We start from the raw sequence: 15,474 nt of genomic DNA on the forward strand, positions 1-15,474 counted from the left end.
GAAAAAACTCACTGGAAACTGATTCAGGCACAAGAAATAGAAAAGCAGATGTCAAACAACAGAATGACTCAAAAGAATATGGAAATGATACATTTCAATGGACCTGCATGGCATGCAATTTTGGTATAGAATAGCAAGGAAATGACAATCCTGGGATCAGAGCTTGACAGAAAAGATGCTTAGAAAAAGAAGAGACAATACAGGGTTCCAGGGTGGGATCTCTAGGCTTCAGAATGGGTTAGTGAAGCTCAAGTGGAGAATGGAGGGGCATTTAGAAAGACAGGGGACTCCTTGCAGGGGGATAAGACACAACCTATGAAGCTATCCTCAGCCACTGCAGCATGAGTTTGATCCCTGGCCAGGGAGCTACCCATATGGCACAGCAGACCTCTCCTGACTCACCTTCTGCTACCCTAAGCTTTGTATTTCAGTCATTCGGCCTGTTCTGTTCCTCACTCTGTCTCTGGTGAATCCTCTCACCTCTCACACCACAGGCCTGTACCTCAGTTCTTGTATGCATAAATGAATAAAATATTATTAAAAAAAAAGATAGGATTTCTAATGAGCATTAAGAACTAGTCCAGCCAAAATGAAATGAAATGGTATAATGTGAATTTTTGCAGATAATACAGTTCTGAGCAGTGGTGTACTAACCCATTTAATAACCAAAGTGAATCGATTATGAATCTCACCGAAACAGAAGCAATCATAAAGAGCAGTAAAGGGATGGTAAACTGAATTTTTGAGGTCCTTGAACCTTTGTTAAGAAACAAAATACAGGAAGACCAAGAATGTGCCAATCAAAGACAACCTTTACTATTACAAGTTGAAGAGAAGGTATGAGATCAGCTTAGATACTGCTTGTGAAGGTCTACTGCTCCCTCAGATTGGTGCCTTCTTGTGCAGTGCTGGGTGAATTTTTCATAAATCAGTCCAGATAGAGCTGTACTTTTGGGGTCAACTTTCTTTAACTGACCTCTTAATTTGTGGGAAATATAACTGATGAAATGGTTTGAATACTTGTTTCCTTTGATCTATCTCGGATGTGGAGATTATTTATGTGATGACAAGATTTAAGGTGTAAATAGTTGCTTGTTGAGCTCAGAATTATGGCTTGATGGCTTCATTGCTGATGTCAACTGCTTCAATGGTCTGATGTATCTGTCTCCACCTAAAATTATGATCTTTGGTGAAGGAAGACAGGTTTCTCTTTTCCATGGGCCACTTTCACCTTTCACCTTAAGAAGTGCTATAGAGAGATACCCACATTTTCTCCTGGAATCCTCACTCACAATTGCCTTGCACATCATCCTCTTCCTGCTAGCCTGTTCCTTTAGAAAGACTAGACACTGATTGTAATGACCAAGGTATAAGTTTTCTTAATATAATCATGATTTAGTCCTGCCTTCTTGAGTTACATGCACATTATCTTGATTTGATTTTGGCTCTCCTGAGGCAATGGCCTCATGGAGGATTTTAGACCAGCACTTAAATTTAGATTCTTCTAATTTGTTTTTCAAAGGGTAAGCTTAACTTCAACGTGAAATTTATGATAGACTTTGTACCATAAGAAACACTTTAATTTGTCATAATTAAAATGACACTGTAATGATAGGGGCACTATAAAAGCCTGGTCTCTGGACCTTGCATAGTGCTGAATGATTTGTAAGTATTTACCTTTTTTTAAATCTCTCATGAGTATATCATTTCTACTTCTAGATGAGGAAGCTAAGGCACCCAGAAGTTGAGCGACTTGTTAGGGTTTCTTCTCTTAGTAGCAAAATTAGATTGAAATTTAATTGATAATTCCAAAGCTGATGCTATTAACTCTTTCTTCATTATAGCTCTCTGGGACTATTTCCCAGGAGACGTGTATTCAGTGTAGAAGAAATAGAATACTGCCGCTACTCATGACGATAATAAATATAGTTTCAGCTCCTATTTTATATCAGGTACTTGACATTAATTTTTGTGAATCCTTATTGCATTCCTGTAATGTAGAGATTTTAAAAAGTTGTAGATGAGATAAGATTGAAGACATCAACTAAAGTTTCAGGTTTTATAATAGGGAACTAATTTCTCTGACTCCAAACCAAAGCTCATGCATTTATGAATAGAAGTTTGTGGCACCTTGGAGATTAGCAAGTCACCCTATGCAGGGGCCTAACCTATATGGCCAAGTAAAGGAATTGGGAGATTAAAGAGACAAATGAAAATATTCTGAATATTTTAAAAGCATAACCATATAATTAATTAACAGATAGACAATTAGAAACTTGTAATTGTTAAGAAAAAATTCTTGAGTGGGAAAAAGAGAGAATAGAATTTTCTCTTTTCTAGTGGGCTGATGTTACATAATGAAAAAAAATATGGTAGAGCCAAAGAATTTTACATTTATTTACAGCAGTGCAGATCATTCATAGATTTTTCTTTTTAGATAGGTAGCTTAGATGGGATAATTGTTCTCAGATGTGACAGTGCCTTAAATCTCTATAGCTTAAAAAATTTCAGTATGTGGTGTTTTTTAATTTAAAGCCTAGGAGAGGTGTTCTGTTCTATTACCTACGACATATTTACAAATGTGATAGCCCTAATGAGGATGCGTAAAATTTTGGTGGCCAGGAATTACCCTTGTCTTTTTAACTTTCTGGTGAGTGTATGCTTGGCAACAACAAAGCCAAAAGTGGTCTTTATTCATTTGGCTTTCATTCAGAAACTATTTTACATCACAATAAATCACCAGTCTCTTTAGATCCCTGGTGATCAAAGTATTCAATTACAGAATGTGATAAAATCATGAATGTCCTGATAGTTACTTTATGTATATCCTCTTCTCTTCAACAGTGAGCCTTTTAAAAAATTGGGCTCATTCAGAAAATGGAGTCTTTATTTTTCAGTGTATAGACAGGTATATTTGAACAATGGCAAAAAAGCAATGTGCAAAAGAAAAGTATCTTCTTCCGTCCCTTCCTATTCTTTTTTGCCCAGTTTTAATGGAATTCCAAGTATAGCTGAATGTGTCTCTTGGGAGTGAGAGCCACATTCGATTAAGGTAGTCATATGAAGAATAGCTGGGTAAGTTTTGGGCATACACATGTAGGAGTGGTTTTATAGTTAAGCTTTTCATGCAGTAATTTTACCGTCTAATCTACAGAATCATAGATTTACAATTGGCAAAGACCTGGAAGTAACCTGCTACTGTGATATTAGAAGTAAGTAATATCTCAACTGTGGAAAAATTTCTTGTTCACTGTCTTTCACAGACAGGTGGATGTGGAACTTCCACTTGAGATCTTCCAAGGGGTTCACCAGGCTGGAAGTATTAACATCATACAAGGGCAAGGGCTGTGGGGATTTTGCTTCCCACCCTTATCCAGTATGTAGCACTGTGCCTCAGTTGCCCAGCTCGGTTTTAGTGTCTGTTTAATTATTGGGGAGTGCCTCTTACTGACATTTCTTCAAGTCTTGGAGTCAAAAGCATCCAAAATTAAAATCCCATTTCTGCCACTTACTGTGTGACTTTGGGCAAATTCCTAAGCCTTCTGGTTTTAATTTATTTGCGTGTGATAGATGAAGATAATACTTAACTAGTGAGTTTGTGCATTGTGTTCTGAGATTTGTTTATAAAATTGCTTAAAGGATTAATCATAATGTCTATAAAGAATGTGACACATAGTAGGCATTTTACGTGACTTATTCCCCTCGGCCTTTGGTTCAGCATGTAGTATTTATCCTGAGTTTAGAACCCCAGTGGTAATCTGTCTATTACAGAGAGAAATAGAGCTATGGCTGTAGGTGCACAGGATTGCATATGAGTTCTTTTTAAGGAGGTGAGAGAGAGATGAACGACTGAGTAGGAAACAGGAATAAGTCGTATATCTACTCCACTAAAACAATGACGGCCTAATGGCTTTTGAAGAGCAAGATCATTAGATTTTCTGGAGGCATGAAGAGAGAAGGGAAATAGAATCTGATGTCAGAATTTATTAGCATCAACTAAGGCTTCTAACCCAAAACAACTAGTGAAAAGTGAAAACTCAGTTATGCTATTGTTTGGTCTACATTAAAACAGTCAGTTGGAGCGATTCCCTGTTAGACTTGATGTTTGATTTTTTCCAACTTTGTTTAGAAATGGTCTAAATAATTAACTTTTTGAAAGTGACTGCAACTATTTGTAATTCCTATTTAAAATCTAATCATTATGTGTTAGTAAAATATTCAAAAGCCTAGGAGGGTGAAATTTTCCTTTCCTTGAGTTTTGTAAGATATTGGCAATGTCAAAAGAAAAAGTTGGCTTTTTATCCATCATCCTTTCCCATTTCAGAATGTGTTCACTTTGTACGAGAAGGCTCCCCAAATATTACCTTGTTAGAACATACATTTTGGAAAGCACATTGTTGATTTTTAGGTAACTTCTAAAATGTTACTGTTCTTTTACTAAAAACCTGTTAATGGGGGGTGAATGACTTCAACAAAGTGGGCTAGGCAAACTCTGAAGATGGCACTTCCCTGGCAGCATTATTATTTAACTTAGAAACTATCTCCTCATTTAGAAAAAGAAATCTAAAACTAGGGGACGAGGTGAGTGTTCTGTGGTAGTCTAACTTAGCTGTTTGTTAGGGGCTCAATAAGTCATCACCATATTAGAGTGGGTTGCTTTGATAAATCTAGGATATGAATCTGGATGTTTTTATTTTACATCCCAAAGGGAATTTGCCAAAGATCATCTGTTTTCCACAAACTGTCTGCTATCAGTTTTCTTTTTTTTTCTTTATATATATTTTACATCATTGTTCATTTTTAAACAGCATTTGCTGCCCTCTCCCCCGACCCCATCCTTGCCTCTGGTGTAGTCCCATAGAATTTCCTTTACCAGTACACCTGTGCACCATCACCACAGTGCTCCTTCCTCCCTCCCTCTCATCTCTCCCCCTCTTCCTCCCCTGCAGGATGTCTCTGGTTTATAATTATCAGTATTATTTTAAATGAAAAATTTTCTTCTTGCTTTATTTATATTTGGTGTGTTTTGGGTACTAAATGTACATCAGACACTGATGAATTGGCAGCTACATATGGCTGGGTGTTGATAATTCATAAGGCTGAGAACTGTTTTTCAGCTGTGGTGGTTAGTCAAGAAAGTATATGTGTGTCACCCCTGCCAACACCTGACCCTGAGCATTGTGAAAACCTGCTGGTGTTATGTCCCATTCTTCAAGTCTTTTTATTCTTTCCTTTTGACTCTTTTTGAGCAAATGACTGAAAGTTCAGGGAAATAACTTCATATGATGTAAATTTTGAGAGATAAATTATTTTTTTAATGAGCAATCTAATAAGTAAGAGTGAGCTTAACTACTTTAAAGTGTTTATTTGAAAGGGTAACTTGTCAAATAGATTATTCCCTTAGGGCAAAAAAAAGTAAATATATTTTAAAAGATTCCATTAGGAATATTAATCTAATTTTTTTCAAATATGAATAAAGGTTGATTTTAAGTGATATATTTTTAACTATTTTGAATGTTATTTCTTCTCTACCATGCCTTTACAAATAGTTTTTAGATATATGATATATGTTGTTTATTTTTATAGTTAAAACAGAGCCAATGAGCAGCAGTGAAATAGTTTCAACAACAGCAGACGGGTCTTTAGACAATTTCTCAGGTTCAGGTAAGGAATAAATATGAGATTTTCACATTAATTCCAGAACATTTTTCCTAGTTTACATATGTGTGTGTGTTTATATGTGCATATGCATTTGTATATGTTTATGTGTGTGAACATTCATGTATGTTTAAGTATATATTATATAAGATAGAGAATATATAGCACATATATGCAATTCTTATGTTTTTATTCAGTTTGATGAAGTTTTTGCTGAAAATGTTGGTATTTTTATAAAGGAAATAAAATCAAAGTGATTTTGTTCTCCTTCTAAGTTTTGTTTATTGACTCCCTGTCCCCTTAATTTATATGATTTTTCTAATAATGTAAATCTTGGTAGGCAAAATTTGGCTTCTGACAGCTCCTGAGCAGACTTACCAAGCTATCAAATTGCCATGTCAACTGTAAATCTAAATTAACCAGACTTGGTAAATCATTAACCCCTTATGTTACTTTTTAATATCTTTCATATTAATAAAATTTGCCTCTAACAAACAAAATATCCAATTTCACATCTATGATAATTAAGTTACTAATAAGAAAGTGACTGTGATAATAAAGAAACTGTGAAGATGTGATTATGTATTTGCCAACTTGGACTATATATATTAAAAATTACTTGTATCGGAAGTAATTCTTAAACTTTTGACCCTTTTCATGTCATCTTCTATGTTTAAAAAAATCTCTCGCGTATAGTCTGTGCTTTCATAAATTTGTGATTGATTTAACCCAATTCTCAGGATTATTTAATACATGCCACAATTAAAATAATGCAAATAAACAACTTTTAGATTAATAATACCAGTTGGAAGCAATAAGAAAATCACAAGGATTATTATACCCATTCGTTCTTTCATAAGACTTTCATTACAATTTGCCTTATGCCGAGCAATATGCTTGGTGCTATCATGGACTTATTGCTGTATGAGAATGATCTTGGTTTGGGGTTTAATGGGGTGAATTAGTGACCAGACCAGAATAGTTTGATAATGAGAGAATGAAACCCAGGGAGCACAAGAATATCCAGGAAGGGACCCAAAATAGATGGGATTGGGTGGGTTGACCAAGCTATGATTTCTGAGGCATATGCCTGCACTCTGCCTTTAGATATGAGTAGTAACAAAGCACATATAGAACTGGGGAAAGGGAAGGTGGGCAGATGAAGCACTCCATGGGAGGAGACCAAGGCACAGAGACTCAGAACTTGGAGAAACTGTTAATGGTTCAGTATTCTTGATGTGTATTGTATGAGCTGTGAGGGCATGCTGGAGAAGAAGTAAGGATCAGGCTACAAAGAGGCATGTATGTTATGTGTGGCTTTTTATTTTATCCTGAGTGCAGTGGGAGGCATCAGAGGAAGGGGATTGCGTGATCATATTCATGATACAGAGTCAAATTTGTAGCAGGATGTGAGATGCTGGTGAACTAATTGATAGACCAGTCATTGATTTTTGGCATTACTTTTGGTAAGAATTATTAAAAATCTACATCAGGTGATGCCAAAGGGTATATAAAGGTGATGGATTAAGATGTATTTATGAAGGGGCCTCCACTGGTGGCTCAGCGGTTGAGCGCTGGGCTGCGAGGCTGCCCGCAGCCTTTGCAGTGCCAGTTCGTTCCCCGGCCGCCGGCGAGGGTCCCACCAAAAAAAAAAAAAAAAAAAAGATGTATTTATGAAGTAAAATTTATTATCATCACTGACGAATGATTATAGGAGGCAGGTAAGGTATAGAGAAGTTAAGAGTGAGGGAATGTGAGGGGAGCATGGTTGAGAAAATCGTAGATTTAGTTTTGGGCATGTTAGATTGTGAGACTACATCTACCCAAAGATATCAAAACTCAGGAAAAATCTGGAATAGAAATTTTGAAAGTGTACAGGCAGTTAAAGCTTGTGGGATATAACATTAAAGATATGAAAAATCAATATATAAGAGATGCTCAGAGTATAAAATGAAAACAGGACAGTGTTGAATGGGAAGTGAAAACAGGCAAGAATTTCAAGGAAGTGCTTGTTTACATGATTAATTCATGTACAGCTATCCAAATATATGTAGATTTAAAAACAATGACATTAGAAAATGTAAAATATATTAAGCAAAAAGCAGATTAAAAACAGTATGTTACCATAATCACAGTTTTTGCTTTCATTAAAAAACATGCACGTGTGTGTGTGTGTGTGTGTGTGTGTGTAAATAAATTAATGGTAGCTCTGTCTGGATGGTGGAATATAAATAAGTTTTCTTTCTTTGCTTTTTCCCCAAATATTTTTACAATGTACATATGCAATATTTATACTTTTAAAGGTATTATTCTAAAATGTAAGTTAAAAATCATTCTTCTAAGTAATACACATTTTTTTAAAATACCTATGAGTAATGGTATTGCATCACTGTTTTCCCTGCTATTATAACTGTACTATGGCAAAAGAATTCCTTATTTTTAAGGAATTTTAGTGTAGGGACACCTGATCTGCAGTTAAAAGGAAATCAAATACGCATGTACACCCAGAGAGAAAAAGAACAGAGGATAAAGCTAATTTAATAAAATGTTAGTTTTTAGAGAATTTGGGTGAAGGATATTGCAGAAGGTTTTCTACTATTCTTGCAATTATTTTGTCAAGTGCCAAATTGCGTCAAAATAAAAAAAATAAAAATTAGAAGCGTTAATGGATTTACCCTAAGCAGTTTCAGCTGGACTAGTGGGCTTTACTTCCAGTTGTCTCCATTGAACCACATGCCCTGTTTCTATGTCTTCAACATAGTTTCCAGTAGATAGTGTGTGCTTATAAAGCTTACTGAATGGAAGGATGATTTAATGAAGAAGGGAAGACAGGGAAGAGAAAACTGTCTTTCAGGCACATACATGATCAAGGGTGAAGAAGAGAAGGGTAATACACTAAAAAGAGTAATACAGAGTTGAGGATGGCATTAGGTCTGGTGGTTTTTGCTACCAACTTTGTAGAGTCAGAGGTAAAAAGTATAGGCAAAATAGAAGGATAATCTATCTATGAAAGGAGGTCCCTGGTAGGACAGCAGTGGCTTAATCCCAGAGATGGATTAGCCTACAAAAGGAATAACTTTTTCGCAGAAACATTGGGGAACATGGCATGGAAAGTAATGCCGATAAGTTTGGTGTAGGGGAAGAGGAAGTACATTGAAGGAAATCCTGCCTGATTCCCCTGTTCACAGTTTTCAGTGGCTCTGCTCACATCTGAGTAAAAACCAGGTTTATAGCCTGCAAGGTCCACCGGACCTTGTTGCCTGTTTTCCTTGCTTCCTCCTATTTTTCCCACGTTGTCAAACTTGCCCCAGTCGGTACCTTTGTGTAGTAGCACCTCTGCCTGAAACACTTACCTGCAAGCTTGCCTGAGTCCCTCATCACCTATTCAAGTCTGTGCTCAAATCTTACCCTCCCAGTGAGGCACATCCTGATCCCCACTCAGTGTTGCCAAACTCTCATTGCTAATCTCTCTAACAAGCTAAACCTTGCCTTCCCCGCAAAAACACATTGGGCCTTTGCAAGCCAGGTTGTTTACTTATATTTTAGGTTTCTGTTGGTCTCTCACCCTCACCAAAATATATGCTTGAGGTTTGTCTTTCTTTGTTCACTTATATTCCTGACACCTAAAACAGTACCTGACACATATTAGACACTCTGATATTTGCCAGACTTGTATTCTTGAATACAAGAATAAGTGATTGCTAACTTCAACATTTTCCTTGGAAGTGACTCAGAATTAAAGTAATGACAGGCATATGGGCTTGAAAAAATAGAGAAGATTGAAGTAAATGCCTCAAGGAATGGGGAAGCATGATGCTGCTTAGAAACTAAAAGGAGAATAGATAAGAGCTGAAGGTCCAGACAAAGGCATGGCTTTATGAACACCAAGACTTTAGTATAGGATTATTTTTCTCTGGAAGGATTAGCAGCCCATCTTGATCTAGGCTTGAGAATTTTCAAGGATAAACAGGAAGAATATGGAGGGAAGAAAATTGAAGTTCCCAGTTAAAGGATGGTTTAAAATAATTATTCATGTATTCAGAACAGGTAGAAAATGAAAGTAAGAGAAAATCAATTGAGAGAAGATAAAATTGTGTCTCTTATTGAGGGGAACAGGTGTGATGGAAATAAAGGAATGAAAATTCTGGCCTCCACCACATGGTTCTATAGTTGGTTCTCTGTACTTCCTTCCCTCAGCCTTCATTATTACTGTTAAAATTAATTTTCGTTGTCTTTCCTTGTTGTCTTTCCTCCTGTAGCTCTGTGAAACAGAAAATCTGTTTGTCTTGTTCACACTTATGTTCCCAGTGGCCATCATGGATTAAGCACATGGGCAATGGTCAGTAAATGTTTCTTAAGTAAACAAATGACTCAGTCAATGCTGTTGTGGTTTGAGACTATGTAATAGGTTAGAAAAAGTCCAGGATGTGGTCTTGAGGTTATTGTTGAAGTAGGAGACCGGAGCAAACTCATAGACAATGAGAAAGCATTAGATATATAACCCAAATAATTTTGAGAGTTGTCAGGGATCACAGTCAAATACCAAAGCATTGGATAATGCAAGACCATATTTAGGAGATGGGTCATTCGTGGAAGTATTAGGGTTGTCATGAAGCTCAGAGAAGGAAGGGTCTTATGGGAGAATAGAAAATCAATGGTTGTGGAAGAAGCAGCAATGAGAGGCAGATTCTCAGATCTTTTTGATATCTAGAATGTCAGAGTATGAGCAGCCTCTACTTTAAAATGATATGCTGGAGAAGTAAGGGGCTTAGAGAGAGCTTAATTGAAGGTAGAGGGATAGTTTGTTGAAGAGACTGAAGTTATAGAGGATCTTATTTTCTACAGGTTGATTTCATAGGCTATTGGACAGAGAAGGAAAAGATCAAGTGAGTTGGGGAATTGGGTCAAGGCATAGAAAGCACAGAACACCACGTCTGAATGGACCTTTATTATTGTTCTTTATGCTTCGTTCTTCTTTTACCATCCTCCTTGTTATACCTTCGTGTCTTTTTCTCTTCTCTTCCTCCTTGCCTTCTCTCTTCCTCCTGCTCTTCTGTCTCTCTCTCTATGTATGTATCTATCTGTCTTTCAGTCATCATCTATCTATTGGTCAATCACTGGAGTTACTGAAAATGGGGCTTCAGGCTTATAAGAGAAAGCTGAGGATTGAGAAAGCAGTCCTTAAGCATCTTACTCCAAAGTGTTATTTAACTCTGTGGCCACTACTTCTACTTCCTCTCCATGATTTACGTCTCAACCATTCAGGGTGACTTGAGAAAGTAGAGAGCAAGGACAGGAAGAAATGGAGACATTCTGCCTTTGGTAATAGCTAGCCCTCCTCTGTTCTTCAAGCATCATCATCTTAAAGTATCAAATAGGCAGTGAGCTCAGTGTTTTCTAGGGCTCTTACCAGGATACCTGGTGAGACTGGAGAGAGGAACTAGTTATCCAAGGTGTTTGAGTTAAAAATTACAAGGTTGTTTATTATGTTCTTGAAATATAGTGATTTTCTGCTTATTGACTATATACTTGTGAAAGGTAATGTTAATGATTTAGATGTTAAGTACAACTGGAATTGAAAATATGGCGTTTTTAGAGATTACAAAATAATTCCTGATGCTTCTGCCATTTCCAAACTTGAATGTTATTAATTTGTTTGATAAAATGCCAGTTGATGATTTTGATCATGCAACCTTGATATTTGAAAACTGGAGATAGAAGCAGAAATGCTTCTGGACAAGAAAAAGTATTATGCTTGGCAAATATGGTTTATTTATTATTTTAATTGTTCATAAAATATATAACTTTCAGGGTATGATTTATTTTTTCACAGTTATGTATTTAACAATTACTATTTACTGGCAACATTCTAGGCAGTGGTAATATAGAAGGAAAAAGTAGACAAGGTTCCTACTCTCATGGACCTTTCATTTTGTGGAAGAAGTATATGATAAATAGGTGGTGGTGTTAGAATATGAAAGTAGGTCAAAGAATATAGTGGAAATCATAGGGGAGAGAAGCTCTGAACAGAGATCTTAGTGAAGGAATAAGTTTGGGTTAATTAAATGTGTGGGCAGAAAAATGGCCATAGCCATGAGGGGGAGTGGGGGTCATGCCATGATCTAGTATATTTTTTAGGGGAGCAGCATTTGTTTTGAGTAAAAAATGCTATACGGGAGATGCATGTGGAGAAGACACAGAGAAGTAGGTACACAAGTGTTTCCTTGATTCAGAACAAAGAAGACTGTTTTGGCCTGAGCCTTTCTTAGAAGAGCCACTGAAGCAGAATAAGTAAGACTGAGTTTTATTAGTAGCGTGGAGTGGAGGAGAGAGGAAATGAAGGTGAGATTATGGGGTGTATCCACCTGCCATTCTCTGGTGGCCACTATGTTGGTGACTGGAACAGAATGGTGAGTGAAAGGAATTGAAAAGTTGTCGTGCTCTATTTTCAAGGGAGAGCTGAATGGACCTTTGATAAAAGGGTATGAGGGAAAGAGGAATCAAAACTTACTAGATCTGGATTGTCAGGTGGGATGATGTTGACATTAATAAAATAGGAGCCTCGGGGATGGAGGGGGTTGGGAGTGGACTTTGCTAATTCAGAGATTTCTAATGACTCTCCCAGTATGTTTAGAAGCTTCTGAATATTATTTATCTTAGGTTCTTCTCTCCCTTTTTACAACAAGATTTGGGGAGCTTCTTTAACCTATATATTGGAAATAGGAGAAAGAAAGTAATAATAAGAAACAAATGTGCTAAAACAGATACAGAGGTATTAGTTATCCATGGATCCTCAAGGTTCTGACATATATAATTTGGAGTTAACTGATGGTAAGATAACCATTTCATTTACCTTGATAAATGATCCGGGCGCATTCTTTTTGCTTCAGGACATTCTGGACCAATGCAGTGAAAATTAATCTGAATGTCTAGATTGTTGTTTAAAAAGCTGAAGGTATTTTTAGGAAATTCAGGGAAAGAATGTTGTAGATATAAATGGAAGTTTTTACTTTAGGCCATGCAGAAATCTCAGGCATTTGGATTTATAGAAAGCCCAAAAGCTACACCTTATTCTATGACATTACAAATTAATAATTTTAGGTGCACATAGGCAGGCAGTGGACAGACAGGCAGAAGTTCTGATTCACAGGAATTTCATAAGAATTACTATTCAGTTCCATGTTGTATTATCAAAGAGCTAAATTGGGTTCATTATATAAGTTTATACATGACATAATAACATATAAAATAATTTAGCCCTCCTTCAAGACATATGGCTTAACAGTCTACTTTGCTTATGGCCTAGATCTCATGTTCTTATTGAAAAAGTGTTTATTGATGACTTACCACATGACAGACCCTAAAAGGGGCCAGGGAAACAGAAGAGAATGAGGAAGTCCTTGACCCCAGAAGCTCACAGTAGCAGAAGAAACTAACATCTACATGCTGTGCACACTAACCAAAATGGGATGTGATGAGTGCTGCATTGTCAATATGTGTAATAACCCAAGGAAGTACAGAGAAAGAAGTCATAATCCTAAGGAGAAAATGGTATTTTATTCCCAATAGAAATATGTTTATCAGGCACAGAAAAGAGGAATATTATAAGGCAAAAGGGTCTGGTTTGAAGAACAACTGAGACAGATATGAAAATGCTGGTATGTATGGCAGTCTGCAGCTCCAGGGAGGCTACATAATATTAAACCCTGGGGAGTGGAAGCTTGAATCTCTTTGTGTGCTCAGCCAAGAAATTTGGAATTAATGTCGTCAGTATATCCTGGGATTAGTGTGAGCAATTCAAAGATTACAAGCTGGAAAATGAATGCGAAGAGGTTTCCATGTAAGAAAGATCAATGTGGTGGCAGTAGTGAGTGTTGAAGGGTGATGGGGCACCATCCCTGGGCAGGGGGGTACATAGGGAGGAGAGCTGGGTGGATTGCAGTAACCCACCTGAGATATACAGAGGGCCTGAACAAGGGTAAGAGCAAGAATGGAGTGTGCAGGACAGAACAACAGACACCTTCTGGACTTATGAGCCACCAAATAGATGGGAAACTTGAGATGATGTTGAGGTTTCTAGTTTCTGTGTATGGGGTCAAGAGATAATATGGTTTGGTGGAAAAAGTCAGGTAGATATGGGTTCAAATACCAATTTTCCTATTTATTTGCTTTCATGTGTTACAGATTTTCCCCACTATTCAGTAGGTTAACTTTTTGATCTGGGAATGCTATTATGATTAATTTATATGGGAAAATTATTGAATGTCCCCAGACCTCCAAAATATTCTATCAAGTCACACCAAACATGAATCTATTCTACTTTCGGATAGCAGGGGAAGACTGCATGTCTTTTCAATACCTAAAATGGGGACAGAGGATATACCTTCTAATAGCTTGCTGAACACAAAGTGATGTTGTTCATTGAGTAGAATTTAAAAAAAAAAAAAAAACAGAAAAAAGGGCAAATTTGGGATGAAAATAGCGGGAATCTGCAAATATGAGATAATAAATATTTATTACACATTGTATTATTCACTTGTGTCAATTATCTCACTTAGTCTTCACAGTAATCTTATGAGGTAGTGGTAGTATCATTGCCATCATTTTACATGATAACATATCAAGACTCAGAAGGATCAAATAATTTAGACCACATGGAAGAGATGGAACTTGAATGGACTGAAAGTAAATTTTAATTCAAAAACCTGTGCTTAATTCTCATACTCTGCAGCCTCCCAAATCTCTTTCTTAATGGGCACACACATATCCTGTGCACATAATCTTAATCAAAACCACACACATTTACTGTACCCTGCATAGTAATCATGATATCTTCTTTTATGTTATCCTGTTTGTAAAAATTTCTGGGTGCAGCCTATTAAGTTGAGTTTATGATCTTTTAATGGGCTCTCCCACAATTTGAAAAATTACAGGGATAGAGCTAGAAAAGAATAAAAAGGATTACTGTTCTATCGTCAGGTTGCATTGGTTCTGTTGTTACTGTTTTATTTTTTAGACTTTTTAAAAATTTTTTGGATTATACTCCACTATACATATATACCACCTTTTGTTAAAAAGAAAAAGTGTTAAAAGGAGAATACCATGTAATTCAGCAGTTCTATTTCTAGGTATATACCTGAAAGAATGAAAAGTAGTGGCTCAAACAGATCCTTTAAAACTTATTTGTAATTATCATTGCCAAGGCAGGTTATTACTCCTCCAGCAACTCTGCTGGATAAAACCTACTCTGCCCTTTGCCTTGAAAATGTTGAAGTCACAGAGGACCTGGTAGTCTTGTTGTCCAAGTATTCTCTTCTTAATCCTTCCCTTCTATAAATTGCAATATTTAACTAATCCTCTCTTGGCTGTTTGCATGGTAGCCTCTCCATGTGTGACAGACAGAACTTAGCTTTGCATGTTTATATCTGCAACATCTAACTCAGCGTCTGGAGCAGAGTAGTGACTCAACATGTGCCAAAAGACAGGGGACACCAGCTGAGTTGGCCTGCCCACTTTTTAATATGGAGCCTGTCTCTGCCAAGCTCACAGCCAGATGGCTGAAGTCTGGCAGCTGGCAAGAGAAGTACTAATCTAGGTCTATAATATTGTCACTAGGTTAGGCCTGTTTGCTTTACAAGGAGAGGTTTGGTCATAGATTCTGAGATTCTAGTCCAGCTCTACCACTGTTGTCCCAAACACAGGTGGAAAATTAAACTGGAGAAGCATAAATGTATTCATGTGACATCATAAAAATGTATGAAAGCTTGATTGATGGAATCTCATGAAGGGTTTTAATACAGTTAATAAGTATATAAC

At 36.7% G+C, this 15,474-nt stretch overlaps 1 protein-coding gene across 8 annotated transcripts in view; it reads left to right on the forward strand.

The window, feature by feature from the left end:
• Positions 1 to 15,474, forward strand: part of EYA1 (EYA transcriptional coactivator and phosphatase 1) — a gene marked incomplete at both ends in the record, with an annotated part of 296,030 nt that overhangs the window by 164,951 nt on the left and 115,605 nt on the right. For all 8 annotated transcript variants that reach the window (XM_084229160.1, XM_084229164.1, XM_084229165.1 and 5 more), the window contains one exon: positions 5,587 to 5,664. In XM_084229160.1, coding sequence (XP_084085286.1) covers positions 5,587 to 5,664 — 78 coding nt within the window. The remainder of the gene's footprint in view (positions 1 to 5,586; positions 5,665 to 15,474) is intronic.

The sequence above is a fragment of the Talpa europaea genome (genome assembly GCF_964194135.1).
Source record: "Talpa europaea genome assembly, chromosome: 3".
Lineage (NCBI taxonomy): Eukaryota > Metazoa > Chordata > Mammalia > Eulipotyphla > Talpidae > Talpa > Talpa europaea.